Source organism: Tenrec ecaudatus, chromosome 18 (assembly GCF_050624435.1).
Source record: "Tenrec ecaudatus isolate mTenEca1 chromosome 18, mTenEca1.hap1, whole genome shotgun sequence".
NCBI lineage: Eukaryota > Metazoa > Chordata > Mammalia > Afrosoricida > Tenrecidae > Tenrec > Tenrec ecaudatus.
In genome coordinates, this window is record NC_134547.1 from 20,503,393 (window position 1) to 20,518,514 (window position 15,122).

General features: G+C 62.6%; 2 protein-coding genes across 5 annotated transcripts in view; one reads left to right on the plus strand and one right to left on the minus strand.

Moving 5' to 3' along the window:
- Positions 1 to 399: 399 nt before the first annotated feature.
- On the plus strand, positions 400 to 8,318 carry DPF1 (double PHD fingers 1). Of its 2 annotated transcripts, none has more exons than XM_075537339.1 (12): positions 400 to 502; positions 1,940 to 2,100; positions 2,174 to 2,281; positions 3,416 to 3,543; positions 3,730 to 3,819; positions 4,130 to 4,208; positions 4,435 to 4,566; positions 5,351 to 5,401; positions 5,494 to 5,613; positions 6,501 to 6,613; positions 7,072 to 7,183; positions 7,293 to 8,318. In XM_075537339.1, exons 1-12 carry the CDS (start codon positions 474 to 476, stop codon positions 7,361 to 7,363), a joined length of 1,194 nt encoding a protein of 397 aa, XP_075393454.1. In that variant the 5' UTR covers positions 400 to 473; the 3' UTR covers positions 7,364 to 8,318. The 2 variants fall into 2 exon arrangements, with proteins under 2 accessions (XP_075393454.1, XP_075393455.1); XM_075537340.1 differs by having other exon boundaries at positions 7,102 to 7,183.
- A 1,174-nt stretch (positions 8,319 to 9,492) lies between these two features.
- Positions 9,493 to 15,122, minus strand: part of SIPA1L3 (signal induced proliferation associated 1 like 3) — a 214,129-nt gene continuing 208,499 nt past the window's right edge. For 2 of the 3 annotated variants that reach the window (XM_075536258.1, XM_075536257.1), the window contains 3 exons: positions 13,267 to 13,402; positions 12,228 to 12,309; positions 9,493 to 11,041 (listed from right to left, as the gene is read on the minus strand). In XM_075536258.1, coding sequence (XP_075392373.1) covers positions 10,901 to 11,041; positions 12,228 to 12,309; positions 13,267 to 13,402 — 359 coding nt within the window. In that variant the 3' untranslated portion in view covers positions 9,493 to 10,900. The remainder of the gene's footprint in view (positions 11,042 to 12,227; positions 12,310 to 13,266; positions 13,403 to 15,122) is intronic. The other variant, XM_075536259.1, reaches the window with a different exon arrangement.

A 15,122-nucleotide genomic window follows, 5' to 3' on the forward strand; every position in this document is an offset into this window, starting at 1 on the left:
TGGGCGCCTTGAAGGTGACGCCCGGCTCCCGGTATGAAGTAAGCCCATAGCATAGAGGGCTAGGTGTGTGAGCGCTGTGAGTGGGGGTGGGGGTGAGAGTGTGTTGGAGCGTGTGTGCGCGTGAATGAATGCGTGGGTCATCTGCGGAGTGCCGGCCCGGGTGCACAGGCGGGTTTGGCTGGGCGTGCCCGTCTAGGATGTGTGCCCAAGCCAGGGGGTGTCAGCGTGCCAGTGACCGCGCGGGTCCGTGGGCCCCGCCCCTCGCGCCGCCGGTGGACGGGCCCCGCGCGCGGGACTACGACTCCCAGCATGCCCCGCGCGCCCCTCCGCGCCCCGCCCCTCGGCTGCGATTGGTTGAGGGCCCCGTCCTCCCACCCCCCGGGAATGAATGGATGGGCGGCCTCGGCGCCCGCCGGAGCGCTGGGAGGACCGACCCGGCGGGGACCTGCTGGGGGCAGGACCCGGGGAGCAAGATGGCCACGGTCATCCCCGGCCCCCTGAGGTGGTGCGGGCCGGCGGGAGGCGGGGGAGGAGGCGCGGGCAGGTCTGCGCGGGCGTGTGTGTGTGTGTGTGCCTGTGCGTGTGTGTGGCAGCCGGGGGTGGGGCCGATGGGGTGTCTGGGGGGCTGTCACCGTGTGCCCGGCTGCGCGGGGGTGCGAGTGTGTGTCTGCGTGCGCTTGTGGGTCGCTGGCAAGAATGGTGTCCGACGCGCTGCTTATGGCGGGGTGCGGAGGGCACGGGGGGCCTCGGGAGCCTCCTGGGGGAAGGGGGTCATCGCCCCCAGCCTGCGACCCTGGGAGCGGAGAGGAGGAAGAAATGGGCCCGAATGGCCTAGGGCCGCGGGAGGCCTGGGTCCCTGCAGGGAAGTCTCCACCACCTTTGTCTTGAGATGTGGAGAGCATGTGTGACTTGTTCGTGTCCTGGCTCTTTGGATCCGTGTGTGGTTTCTTTTATTCGACACCCGCTCGCTGTGGAGGTGTGAGTGCCTACATGCCCTCCCTAGGAGTCTGGGGTTTATCTTTGCGTGGTGTGTGGGGTGTGTGTGTGTATTGGGGTGTATACACTGTTGTGTAAATCCGGCTGGATCCCTCTAGTTCAGGCTTGTATGTTGTGTATGTATTACAGTACCTTTGTGTGACTGGATGTGTTGTTTGAGACAGCGGTCCCGGCAGTGTGTATTTGTGTGTGTGTGTGTGTGAGTGTGTGTGAGTGTGTCTCCTCTGTGCAGTCGGGTGATGCCTTTGTACCGTGCCTCTGTCAGTGGGAGTGCTGGGTGCTGGGTCTTTGGGTATGAGTGTCAGTGTGCATGTGGGTTGTGGGCAGTTGGTGCCTTTGACATTGATGGCTCCGTGTGTCTCATCCGGCTGTTTCCACGTTGTGTACCTTTGTGTGGTCCTGTGTGTGGGAGGTGGACTGCTGGTGCATCACGGTGTGTATTTGTGCATGGGTATACGTGTGAACTGCCTTTTCTACACTGTGGGACTTGGGATACGTCTGTGAGTGTGAGAGAGAGAAAGGGAGAGGGAGAGGGAGGGAGAGAGATTTGTCTGTTTCTCCTTTGTGAGTCTTGCGCTATGTCTCTTTGTGTGTGAATCATGTGTGGCAGCTATGTGTGATTGGTTTGCGTTGTGACTTTGGCTATGTGCATGAATGGATGGGTCCTGGGGCGCTTTCTTTTCCTTTTTTTGGGGGGGGTCTGTTTCTACATTGTGTCTCCTCCTGAATTAAAAGGCCGAGCCCCGGGTTGAGGGGTCCCCCTTGGCCCTGTCCTCTCCCCTTGCCCTGGGTCTGGGAGGGTCCAGGGGGAGAGAGAGGCAGGGTTGGAGAAGCCAGCCTCCCCATCCTGGACCCCAGGAGGGCGGGTCTGGGCGAGGCGCTGCGCGGCCTGGCCCGCCGGCCCCTGCTAACAGCTGCCCGCCGGCTCCCTCGCCCCCGGTAGCCTAGGCGAGGACTTCTACCGCGAGGCCATCGAGCACTGCCGCAGCTACAACGCGCGCCTGTGCGCCGAGCGCAGCTTGCGCCTGCCCTTCCTGGACTCCCAGACCGGAGTGGCCCAGAACAACTGCTACATCTGGATGGAGAAGACCCACCGCGGGCCCGGTACCCGCCGGGAGGGCGCGCGGGGCGGGCGGGGCCGGCTTCTAGGCCCGGTCTGACTGCTGCTCTCGCCCAGGTCTGGCCCCTGGACAGATCTACACGTACCCCGCCCGCTGTTGGAGGAAGAAACGGAGACTCAATATTCTGGAAGACCCCAGACTGCGGCCCTGCGAATACAAGATCGGTGGGTGGAGATGCGCCCCTGCGCCCGCTGCAGCCCCCAGCAGTGTCCCAGCACACGTGTGTGCGCCCAGCTCGGTCAGGCATGTTGACCTCAGTGTTTCCAAGCACTGCCTTTCTCCCTCTTCGAGCTGAGTGAGCGAGACTGAGAGGCTGGCTCTGTGTCCGCATTTTCCAACCGTTTTTCCCCAGTGACTGAGCCGCTCGCTGCTGGCTGGATTTCCTTCTCCCTCTGCCTGGGTGTATCCCAGCGCCTGGTGGTACTGAGTGCCACGTGTGTCTAGGTGTGAGGCTCTGTCTCCCTCCTGTGAGCTCCCTCCTGTGAGCTGGGCTGTGCCAGCCTGTGGGTGCCCGAGTGCCCTGGGCTCAAGCTACCCGGGAGTGTCTAGATGTGTCCTCAGACTGTGAGCATCTGGCTGTATTGGAATGTGGGAAGGTAATGCTTTCCATATGTCGCCTGCTATCAGGACGGCGGGGTCTCTTCCCACGTGTTTTTCCTGGGTCTGACGGTGGCTGGGTGCCTGGGAGCGCCCCTCCTTGTGAGGGGCATTTCTGGCCCATCAGAACACCTGGCCTTGTTGATTCTTGAGGGTATCAGAGTCTCAGTGTAGGTGGCTGTTTCCCTTGTGTCCGGGAGTATCCAAGAGACTGTGTGTGTCTGCCAGAGTAGGGCCAGGTGTGGTCTGAGTGTCTGATTCTCCCTGGGCTGTCTCTACCCCCCCTCCCCCCGCAGGTGTGTCAATGTGTATCACAGTGTGGGGCTGGCTATACGTCCCGTGTGGTCTAGGCGTGTCTGGGGTCTGACTGAGGTTCTTCTTTAGTATTCCTGAGTGTATCCCAGGCCTGGCTTTGTCTCCCTCTATTTCCAGGTACATCTCGGGCTGTTTGTGCCTGTGTGCCTGGCTGCTCTTCCCTGGCTAGAAGTGGGGCTTTCCCTTGGTGCGGCCATGTCTCCCCCTGAGGGTGTCCTAGTGGGTCTGTCTCTTCCCAGGTCTCAGGATCCTTCGTCCATGGGTCTGACTCGCTGTATCTGCTGCCCGCTGGGTGTAGGAAAGCCACTGCCCTCTCCCACCAGGCAGTGACAGGATCCTTACAGGGACATCTTCCTCGCTTGACCTCCCCATACCCCTGTCCCCAGATTGTGAGGCGCCCCTGAAGAAGGAGGGTGGGCTCCCGGAAGGGCCGGTCCTCGAGGCCCTGCTGTGCGCTGAGACGGGGGAGAAGAAGATTGAGCTGAAGGAGGAGGAGGCTATCATGGATGGTCAGGTAGGCTGCTCCCAACCCTGCTCAGGCCCACCCCACACCCACTTCTGCTTGCAAGGTGCCTCCATCCCTGCACGCTGACTCTACCTCTCACACCCCATCTCGTTGAGGAAGACCTCCTGGATCCCCCCCCCAACATTGCCCCAACCCCACTCTCTTGATCCCAATGACCTGCCCCTTAATGCTCAGAAACAGCAGCTGCTGGAGTTCCCGCATGACCTGGAGGTGGAAGACTTGGAGGACGACATTCCCAGGAGGAAAAACAGAGCCAAAGGAAAGGTATTGCCCCAAGTCACCCGAAGCTTCCCCCCAGCGCCTCTCCCAGTCACTGCAGGCCCTGATTAGTCACAGCCCCGGCTCCCAAGTTTGGCCAGATTTTAGTCCTCACAGAAGCTCTGAGATGGAGGGGCTTTGCACCCACCCATAGAGGGGTACCCTGAGCCTTGGGTAGATTCAGGGAGGGCGGGGCCATTGGGAAGGGGCTCAGAGAGGTTCCAGGCCAAGTTTGGTTCCCAAGTCCCACTGACCAGAGCCTCCTCCAGAGGCTCCCTCCTCTGCTGGGCTCCCTGACTCCTGACTCTGCCGCCAGGCCTACGGCATTGGGGGTCTCCGGAAACGCCAGGACACCGCTTCCCTGGAGGACCGAGACAAGCCGTATGTCTGTGATAGTGAGTCCTTTTGAAGAGGGGGAGAGAGAATGGGGCCCAGAGGCTGCCCCCTCCCGACCCCTCCCTCTTTAGTGTGGCCCCTGGGTGTATGTGTGTGGAGGGGGTGGGGTGGGGTGGGCGATGGGGTGCTGAGGCCTTGGCACAGATGGGAGGGATGGAAGGCCAGGGTGGGAACAGCCTGGGCTGAGAGGGGCTGACCGGCCCTCCCTGCTTGCTCGCTCTCCAGTCTGTGGGAAGCGTTATAAGAACCGGCCGGGCCTCAGCTACCACTACACCCACACCCACCTGGCCGAGGAGGAGGGGGAGGAGAACACCGAGCGCCACGCCCTGCCCTTCCACCGGAAAAACAACCATAAACGTGAGCAGGCGGGGCGGGGGTGTATGTGTGTGTTGGGGGGGGACACCCCCCACCAGGAGTGTAGGGGCCAGGCAGAGAAGACATTTCTGGAAATTTTCCAGCGCAGTGTTCCCCTCCCCCCACCAGCCATGGGGGGGGGATGCTGGCGCAGGGTTGCCATGGCAACCATCCGTGGCTCCTGCTCCATGCCCGGCCGTAATATTTCTGGGTCTGATTTATTGTTTCAATTAGAGCTTGGGGAGGGGGTGTGATAAATGACTCTTCTCCCTACCACCACCACCCCCTCGGCAAAGCTTTGGCCAAGGGGCAGAGTCCGGGAACCCTTGGCATTCACCCATGCCAAGCCCATGCCAAGCCCGACAGCTGAGGGATGGGGGAGGGGTGGGAGTACTTGGGGGTAGGAACCGGTCTTTCTCCCCATGTCTTGGAGGGAGAGAGGTGTCTTCACCCTCCACACACCCACACAGCCATGCCCAGCGCTTGCCCTCCGAGTGGCCCTCCCTTTCCACAGCAGGTCGTTGCAGCCAGTCAGTGCTGCGGGAGGGTGGCTGGCAGAAGTGATATGAGCAGAGGGTGGGGGGGGGACGCTTGTGAAGGCTGGCTTTCCCAAGAGGAAGTGTCCGTTGTCCTTGCCTAAGAATGGGGGGGCTCCTGATGGGACTTCTTTGTTCCTGCCCTTGACCCACAGCTCCCTGGAGGAGGGGTCCACCCCTGGGGCGGGGGCCTGGGCAGGGTGGAGCCTGGCCTGTGGTGAGAGCCCCTCTCTCTGCCCCCCCCCCCGCAGAGTTTTACAAAGAGTTGGCTTGGGTACCAGAGGCACAGAGGAAACACACAGGTAGGGACGCCTGCCTCTGCCCCACCGTGCGCAGCAGCCTTTGACTGGGTGCCCCGCCTGCCCCGCGCCAACCCCTCCCTGCCGTCCTTCAGCCAAGAAGGCCCCTGACGGCACTGTCATCCCCAACGGGTACTGTGACTTCTGCCTGGGCGGCTCCAAGAAGACAGGCTGCCCCGAGGACCTCATCTCCTGTGCCGACTGCGGCCGATCAGGTGAGGTCTCAGGGGCCTGTGGCGGAGGGGCGCCCAGACCTGGGGGCGGGGGGGGGGGCGAGGCAGAGTGCCACGGGTGCCGCCCATGGCTTTCGGAGTGTGGGGGAAGGTGGGGTGCGTTGGGAATGATGGGCTGTTGCTGTCAGGGCTTCCTGGGAAGCTGCGTGTGCTTAGGCAGGCCCCAGGAGTCGCGCCCTGCAAGGTGGTTGTCAGTGTGGCTGGTCGATCGTGGCTCTGATCTGTGAGTGATGGACCGCTGCCGCCTGGGCACTGTGGGTAACCCAATGCGCTTGCCGTAGAGCTGTGGTTAGAACGAGGCCTCCCGTGGTGGGGTTGTGGGTAATAGACTGTGGTTGCCTCAGCACGGTGGGTAATGGTGTGTGGTTGTCATGGTGGGGTGGGGAGTGAAGGCCAGTTGTCATGGTAACTAGTGGCATGGTACGGCATCCAGGCTGGCGGGCGGTGCGCACTGGGCAGCGCAGTGCTGGGTGCCATGTGGTGGGCTAGTGGGAGAGTGGCATTGCAGGCCCTCCAGTGGGCTGTGGTGGCATGGAAGTGGGGGTGCCAGGCTACACACTGAGTAGCTAGCACCTGCGACCCATCCTGCTGCGATGGGATGTGGCTGCCCTGGTATTGTGGGTGGCAGGATGTGGTTGCCACGGCACTGTGGTACCGCACGCGGTTGCTATGGTTTTCTGGGGGCAGAGTGGTTGAAGTGTGTCTGGTGGAGAGGGTGCGGCAGCCTCAGCACCGGTGGGGCGTGGCCATGTGGACTGGAGGTGTGGGGGCAGCCTTAGCCTTAGGAGCCAGCGATGGGGGCCGGGCAGTTTCTCCTGAGGGTGGGGCACGGCAACGTCCTAATGGGCCCCTGCCCCCTGGTCCCCCAGGACACCCCTCGTGTTTACAGTTCACGGTGAACATGACGGCGGCTGTGCGGACCTACCGCTGGCAGTGTATCGAGTGCAAGTCCTGCAGCCTGTGCGGCACCTCGGAAAACGACGTGAGTGCCTGCCTGCCCGCCCCCGGGCCCCGGCCACGCGGGCTCCCTTCCTGGCACCGAGCCCACATCCTTGCCCACCAGCACTTGGAAGGAGTGTTATTATCATTGTTAGTGTGTAGTTGAGCCGGGTCCTTTAAACACCGTGTCCGACTCCTCCCAACGCCGAGGTAGGTGCCCTTGTTCCACCTGATGACAGCAGAGACCTAACTGCCGAGCTCAGAGACCCGAACCCAGAGCCTGGGTCAGACCCCTGAGCGCCAACAGCAGCGGTCACAGGCAGGCCCTCCCAGCCCGGCAGACGGTGCCCCGTGGCTCTCCCCAGGGTCTTGTTGCCCGGCAGAGCGCCCCTGATGTGAAGACTCTCTCCATCCCATTCTCTTGAAGGGGACCCCCTCCTCTCAGACCTCTTTGACATAGCCCCTGCCCCCCACCCCGGTTTCTGGTGCCCGTGCCCCCAGGGTGCCAGCTGGGCGGGTCTCACCCCCCAGGACCAGCTGCTGTTTTGTGATGACTGCGATCGGGGTTACCACATGTACTGCCTGAGCCCCCCCATGGCGGAGCCCCCGGAAGGTGAGAGGTGGGGTGGGGGGGCCGGTAGGGAGGCTGGCAACGTGGGAGAAGCCTGTGAACCTGCATGGAGGGGCTGGGGCAGCCCCCTCAGGCCCCACCCTCCCTGCAGGGAGCTGGAGCTGTCACCTGTGTTTGCGGCACCTGAAAGAGAAGGCGTCTGCGTACATCACCCTCACCTAAGCCTGGCCCTGCTCACCTGGACCTCCGCCGCCGGCCTCTCCAAGTCCTCTCCTCTCGCCTGCCCCTTGGGCTGTGGTGGATGCCCCGTCGGGAGAGGCCCAAGAGGGCTCTGGGCCACCCCTGCCCTCTCTGAGCAAGCGGGGCATTCGCTCCCTTCCTCCGCCCTTCCCCATCCCTTGGCCAAACGGGCACCAGGAGCTCTGCTCCCATCAAAGCCATACCCCGCCTCTGGGCGGACACAGAGGGGCGGATGCCAGCCGGGGACGTGGACGGAGCCTTTTTCTAAAGAAAAAGACAAAAAGTTAAAAAAAGAAGAAACTAATATATACAAAGAGTCCTATCAGGCCTGCTGGGTGGAGGGGCAGTGCTGGGAGCCACGGGCGCCAGTCCATGCCAACCTCCTGCCTGTTCCTCCCTCCCCCCCTCGCCCCCTTGCTGGAGTTGCAGCTGGTACAGCAGCATCCCCACCACCCACCCAAGGTGAGCACCATGGCCCTTGTGCTCAGGTGGGTGGGCACAGTGCCCGATGTGGATACTGCATGCCTGAACCATGGTTTTGAACTGCCCCCGCCCCCTCGACCCCTCTCCTCCGCCCACCCCATGCCTGCCCTGGCTGGTGGGTGCGGCCAGGGGCCCCTGCCCAGCGGCCGCCCGCTGGGATGAGAAGCACAGACTAGGCCTTGGCGTCCCCCTCACAGCCCCTCCCCCCACCCGGCTAGGCCGGGCTGCCCCTGCCACCACGCTGGCCATTTTGGGGGGTGGTGGGGGCGTGGTTATTTCTTGTGGTTGTGTGTGTTTGTTCGGGTTAAAAAAAAAGGGAAATTGAGACACGGCAAGTGGGGGAATGGGGTGGGTTTGGGGGTCCCCCGGACTCCAGGCGTGCCCCCCTTGTAAGCGAGCCTCCTGTTTTGCCTGCCTCTGCTGTGAATTAACCTGTTCTGTGTATTAAACTGGGCCTGACCCCTCTGCCCAAAACTGCCTCCTCCTGCAGGGCGGTTTGGGGTGTCGCCGTGCTGGGGGGCTAGGGGAGAAGCGAGGTGAACAGCTGGAGCCTGCCCGCCTCCTTCCCCTGCACCCTGCCTCTGGCTGGCTTTGTCCCAGCGCCGCCTCGCCTTGCTGGAAAGGGGGGGGATGGGGTGCGGGGCTCCCCGCCCAGCCAGCTGTGGTTGCCCTGGCAACAGACTGCTGCAGCTGCCGCGAGGCTGGGAACTGGGGGAAGGGAAGGGAAGGGACGCGAAGGGCCGGCCCCTCCCCGCAGGAGATAGGGTGGGGAGCAGGCCTGGGCACCCCTGACCAGGGGCCTCCATCCGGGCTCTGGTTTCCGGGTGTGGAGCGGGGGAGGGGCGATGGCAAGAGGGAGGAAAGCGCCCCCGGCGGCCCCCCCCTCCCGGGCCGAGCCTTGGGCAGGGTGCTGGGTGAGGCCGAGCCAGGGCACAGACCCGAGGAAGAGCGCGGGAGGGTGGGGCCGCCCAGGGGTCTGGGGAGGGGAGAAGAGTAATAAAAAATAGCAAGCTCGCGGCGGCGGCAGGTGGGCACCCGACTGCATTATTTAGCGGGAGACTTGGGGGAGCCAGGACCCCAGGACTGATTAGACTAGCCATGTGGGGGTGTGGAGCTCAGGGGGACCCCAGAAGTGGGTGGGGACTCATGAAGGGGGTCCCGGAGGAGAGCAGGGAGCGTTGGCAGGTGGCGTTTCGGAGCTGCCACGAGGGCATGAGCGTATCCCCCGTGCTGGTGCTGGGGGGCACAGGCCCGAGGAGGGGGCCTGAGGGCGGCGAGCCCTGTGGACAAACCACCCCCTCTGGGAAAAAGGTTTTGGCAAGCGGCCCCACTCGGAGATGGCCAGGCACCTTCCGTTGGTCACCCTGCTCTTAGGGATCTCCCATGTGTAGACAGACACCCCCCCGCCCCCGCAGGGACCCCCTCGGAGGTAGGAGCCCCGCCGCAGGGTCAGGGCCTTGAATTCCCGTCCGCTGTTCCCAGGACAAGCAGCTGGCGTTTGCTGGTTCCGCGGGGCGTGTGCGCGGGGCCAGTGTGAGTTTGCGTGGACACTCAGATGGGGGAGGGGACCTGTGTCCGGCACACCCTGCCTCTTCCTGAGTGAGCGCATGAGCTATTTCTATGAAACATTTATTTTCTTTGAAACCTCCAGAAACATGCCCGAAAATCTCAAGACAAGGAAGGAAAAACAAAACAAAAAAAAAGGGCAACAGAGAAAAATAAAAAAATCCAAAATGAAACAAATCTACACAAGAGAGGGAAAAACCGAAACTGCTCTCTTCAGCCATCAAGATAGAACGCGAACCTCAAATTAAATAGATTTGTAGTGATCCTTTAAAAAGTAGGGGAAAAAATCATAATTTACATTTGTCAATGTACATGATTAGGTCCCCAAAATGATTAGAATGATCTGAAGATGAGGAGGGGTGACAATTTAAAAAAAGTTCCAGGTTCAGGTCTGGGGAGCCCCGAGCGAGGGGTGACGCAGACATCACAGTAGTCGGCCAGGGTGGAGGAGCACAGGGCAGCACCCCTTCCCCGAGGTTCTCAGAGGGGCTTCTGTGCTGCCTGCGGGCTGGGGGCGATCATGGGGGGACACCGAGTGCCTGCTTCTCTTGCCTCCCAACCTGGGCCCTCCATCAGTGAGGGGGGCTCCCCTGGCCCCCAGCCCAGGGGGTGCTGCTCTGCCAGTCAGGCTCCCTCTCCTACAGCCTGCGCCCTCAGCTTGAGGGGGGTCGGCAGGCTGCGGCCAGGCCCACTTGTACTGGCGAAGCTCTACGTGAAAAAATAAATATATATATATCTATATATATTTGTGTTCTTACAGAAGGGAGAAACAAAACCGAACCTTTCCTGGGTGAATGGCGCGGTTCCACACCGGCCTGGCTGCCTTATTGCCTTTGCAGAGCCTGCGTCTGGGGGTGGGGTCCCTCCTTGGGAAGCACAGTGAAAGTGTCCAATGGTCCCCTCGGCTGGGGGTGGGGCTCAAAGGGGCAAAGCAGGCAACGTGGGCCTTGCCTCCAGCCTGTCCCCAGGAGCCCTCTGGGGCAGCAACAAGGCTGCTGCTGCAGGGTGGGAGGTGGAGAGGCCCCCCATGGTGGGGTGGAGGGGGGGGCTGAGGACAAGACTGTAGAGACCACCCCGCTCTGGGTGCCCAGCCATTTCCAGCTCCTGGAGTAGGGGCAGGTGACTCCTGCTCTGGGGGCTAGCACGCTGGGTGTAGGGCAGTCCCCTCGGCTCTCCGGGGGGTGGGGGGGTCACACTGGGAGGTGTCATGCAGGGGCATCTGTGGTGCAGACACCTAGCCAGTGGGCTCTGAGCTTGGAGATTTGGGGCCCTTCCTACAGTTTGATGGCTTGGTCCTAGGAAGAGGCTGAATGGGGACAGTGGGGTGAGCTCCTGGGGGTGGCCCTGCCCTCAGGGGCAGCTGGGGGCAGGGGGGATGGGAGGAAGCCAGAGAACAGGTCAGCCTTGGCAGCCCCAGGTTTCCCTGCTGGGAGAGCAGGGCCCCCGCAGTCTGCGGAGTTGGTGGGAGCCTCAGAGTTCCTTCTCCCTGCAGAAGATCTCTGCGAACTTGCGCAGCTGCTGGCTGGCGGCCTGGGACTCCTCCTGCAGGCGCTGGTTGTTCTGCCGTAGGCTGGCCACCTCTGACTGCAGCACCACCTTGTCCTGCTTCTCCTGCGCGACAGAGAGGGAGGGAGGGCGTGTCTTCCGGGGGCCAGGCCCAGGTGCCAGCTGGAGCCCAGCTCCCCTCCTTCCCGAAAGCCAAGTGCCCTCGGATGAGTGGCGTGCCCTCTCTGCCCCAGCCCCCCAGTTCCTCAGCCCTAACCAAGGGGGACAATGAGGATGCCCGCAGTACCAGACATCCCTATTCATACACACTGACCTCCTTTTATCCCTGCAGCAGTCCCAGGACCTGGGCACCGGGCGAGGGGACCACATGGGGGTGGTGCTGCTGGCAGATGGACCCAGAGCAGCCCCACACCTCATTCTACATCACCCCCGTCCTCCTGCGCTGCCTGAATTTGAAGCAGCAGAATTTGAACTCCGCTCCTGTGCTCACTGACTGACGGACACGCCACCTTCTGCCACCAGCTTTCCACTCTTCATCCCCATGCCCCTGAAGCTACAAGGGAATGTCCCTCCTCTTCCTCAGGCCGCCCGGGAGATGGGCCCTTGGCAGTGTTGCCTGCCAGAGGCAGCGGTGGACCCATGCTCGGGATCTGATCCGCCCTGCTCCAGGCGGCGGGGTGCTGCACCTGTCCTCAAGTCATGCTTCCTGACCAGCCGGCAGGCTTTTTACGGGCATCCAGGGGCAGGCAGGTTTCAGCTGGGTGTTAGTCGGCTGTCTGGCTGTCCTGCTGCGGACAGGCCAGTCTGGGCCTGGACTGAAGCGGAGTGGGGCAGGTGCCCGAGGGTGGCCCTGCTGGGCTCCTGGGCACACGGACACCTCCAATGGCAGGTCTCTGCCGGGTGGTTGGTGAGCTCTGGTTCGCCAGCAGTCCCAGGGTACTGTCTCGCCCAGAGCCAGAAGATGTGGCCTTTGCACCCAGGTGGTTGCAGGTGGATCCAGAATGGAGGTCACACTGGATGGGGGTGGGACCTAACAGCCCACTAAGACTGGGGCCTCCTCAGAGGAGGGGCATTTATACAAACACCTGGTGGAGGGAGGGAGGGAGATGATTGGAGAGTACAGGCTGAAGACCCTCAGGATGGCTGGCGACCACTGGGCAAGGGAGGCACTCTGCCTCGAGGGTGGTGAGCAGTGCTTGTCTGTCATGGCTCAGTGCTCCCCTAGGGCCCCAGCGGGTGGTGAGGGGAGGAGTGCACTTGTGAGCGTGTGTCCGGGGTCGGGGTGCCTCACCTTCTGGAGGTCTGTGTGCAGCTGCTTCAGCATGGCCTCCAGCTGGTACACTTTCCCTGTCAGATCCAGCGGCGGCTCTTCACTGTGATGACAGGTGGCAAGCTCAGCCTGGGGGCCACCAGCCCCTATGGGAAGTGGCTGTTCACACTTGTGGGGAAGGCAGGGCACAGCCACCTTTGTCCTCAGGGCTCTGGCACCTTTTTTCTCGCAGGAGCTCTGGGGGTGCCAGGAGGGGAGGCTCCTCCCTGTGTCCTCCCCCAGAAGGAAGGCTGTGCCTGCCCAGAGGGGCACTGTGTCTGTGGCCGCCTCACACTGGAGGCCCGTGTCCTGATAGTGTCGCCCACCCCTTGCTGAGAGCCCGCTCTGCGCAGCCTCTGCGACACAGGCTACATGCAGCTTCAGCCTCAGGCTCCCTGCGCCCGGGAGCCCCCCAGCGTGAGGCCCACCAGAGCAGGGAACCAGACACATCCCCCTGCTGGTCCTGGGATCTGAACAAGGCCCACAGGCTGAGGCTCCTCCTCTGGCCAGCCTGGTCCTCATTGCGGGAGCTGGGCATGGTGGGGTGTGCCTGTGGTCTGAGGGGTCGGTGAGCACCGTGGCAGCACCCCTAACAGCTGAGGGAGGCAGGGGGCGGACACCGTGCAGCCACCCTTTATAGCAGGGGATGGGACTGCCTGGTTTCAGCGGCTGCCCTGCAGAGCATGGGGGTGCTTTGTGGGGGAAAGTAGGATCTCATCCTGGGTGGAGGGGCATCTAAAGTCAGTGAAAGGCAGGAGACAGGCAAGCAGACATCGCCCACGGAGTCACTGAGGGGCAGGGATGGGGTCCGAGGAGTACATAGATGGGGTCTGAGGGCAGGGGTACAGAGATGGGGTCTGAGGGCAGAGGGGAGCTGAAGCAGGATAAGGGGAGTCTTAGAGGCACCATGTGAGCCAGTACAGCCATGTGGTGAAACGCTGCAAAGAAGGGGGAGTTCTGGTCACTGCTGATCCCCAGTGCAGAGAGAGCTGGGCCCTAGGTGGTCCTGAGGGAACCTCACCTCATGGTCGGGGTGGTCCTGGGGGTTGGGGGTCCCCGCTCCAGACTCAGGTGACTGTGCACAGGGCTGTGTGCAGGTGGGATGTCCGGGCTCAGGGTTGGGTCATGGAGAGAGAAGAGAGAGACGGCTCTTTGCACTATTGTGGGGAGAGGGAGAGAGAGGGACAGGGGGATGGAGGCTGAGTCCCCGTGCGCAAGAGGGCAGGCCACCAGGTTCTCCCCCTCTGGCCCAGCACGGACTGGCCACACCTCCCCCTGCAACCGCTCCCTCCAACCTGAGACCATTTCTCACACGGCTGTCACGGCACACAGGCACTCAGAGCCAACTAGCCACACCCACCCTGTGACCAAGGGACAGGGTGGACGATGCAGAAGCTGTCCACTGAGCCTGGGCTGCTGGGGACCCTGCCGGCGGAGCACACGGGGGCAAGGGGGAACGACTGGAGTGCTGCCCAGCGAGACACCACGCTGACCTCTGACCCCACTGAGCCGTCAGGTCGCTCTCGGGAACCTTATGCTCCAGGACCAGGACGGCATTGCGGAGGCCGCGCTTGGAAGGGCCTCTTGGCAGGGCAGTTCTCCGGCCTGCTGCACCCGGCTGCCCACTCAGGGCCCTCGTTCTAGGTTCCCCGTCTTGCCACTCAGGCAAAGCTGGTGATGCAAGTCAGTCTCCCAGTCGACAATGCGTGCCCCACATCATGACACCGGCCACAGTCCGTCCGTCCGTGCCCGCCCGCCCTTTGCCGAGCAGCCAGCTGTGCATTGGGCTGCTCACTGCAAGGTTAGCAGCTGAAAGCACCAGCTGCTCCACGGGAGGACTGTCTATCCGCTCCTGTGAAGAGCCCACTCCGGGCGGCTCTACCCTGCCCGACTCCGACGGCCTTGCGTGTGAGTTTGGTTTGGTTGTAAGGTGACCGCCAAGAGGACTCAGTGTTCAGAGTAAAGTGCTTTAGGGCCGGGCTCCCGCTCTGTCCAGGAGCCTCTGTGGCCACCAGGCCCATCCTGGCTGGGTGTCAGGGTCCCCTGAGGTCGGTAGTCCTTGTCCTTGATTTGCTTTGTTGGTAAGAGGCCAACAGTTGTGTCTTGGGTGGCTACTTGCAAGCTCTTGAGAGTGCACAGGACCGGCACTCTGTGGACCAGCCTAGCAAACGCTGGTGCGAAAGGACCGTGTTTCGAAGCGGCGTGTCCACACACTTTGTGTATCAGATTTTATTACCTTCAGTAAAGCTGCTTGGGGGGGGGGAAACAAAGAGACATACCCTGAGTCCAACCAACCTGCCTGCCTCTAGATCCCATCAGACCCTGCAGGACAAGGCGGGTTTCCGAGACTGTCACCCTCAGCAGGAACAGAAAGCCTCCCCCTTCTCCTGGGGGATGCCTGGTGGTTTCCAAGCGCTGACCATGTGTAACCAGGACGCTGCCAGGGGCCCCCAGGTCCTCTAGAATCATACACAAGCCCCTCTCAAGCCCCTTGTCCTGTCTCCACGGCAGGGGGGTGCGGAAGGGGCAGCCGGTGCCAGAGCTGGGAGGGCGGGTGGGCAGTGGCCTTGTTTGGCTCTGGGCTGCTTCAAATGGCGGTCCTCCCCCCACCCCCCTGCAGCCCCTGCGTCACTTTCACAGGCGGATCTGTGTGAGGGGCCCCAGGCCATGCTTTCAAATGTAAGGCTCTGGTACATTGCTGCTGCCGGTCCACGCCTGAGCGGTGTTTGGTTCAGCAGGCCAGGCATGGGACAGCCAGACTACAGAGTGGGTGGTGGCAACGGAAGGAGGCCCCTATGGGCCCTGCAGGGGGCCTGGCCCATCACCCCACCCCCACTCGGCTTTTTCAATGTGTGTGTGAAAGAGGGGCACAGTGAG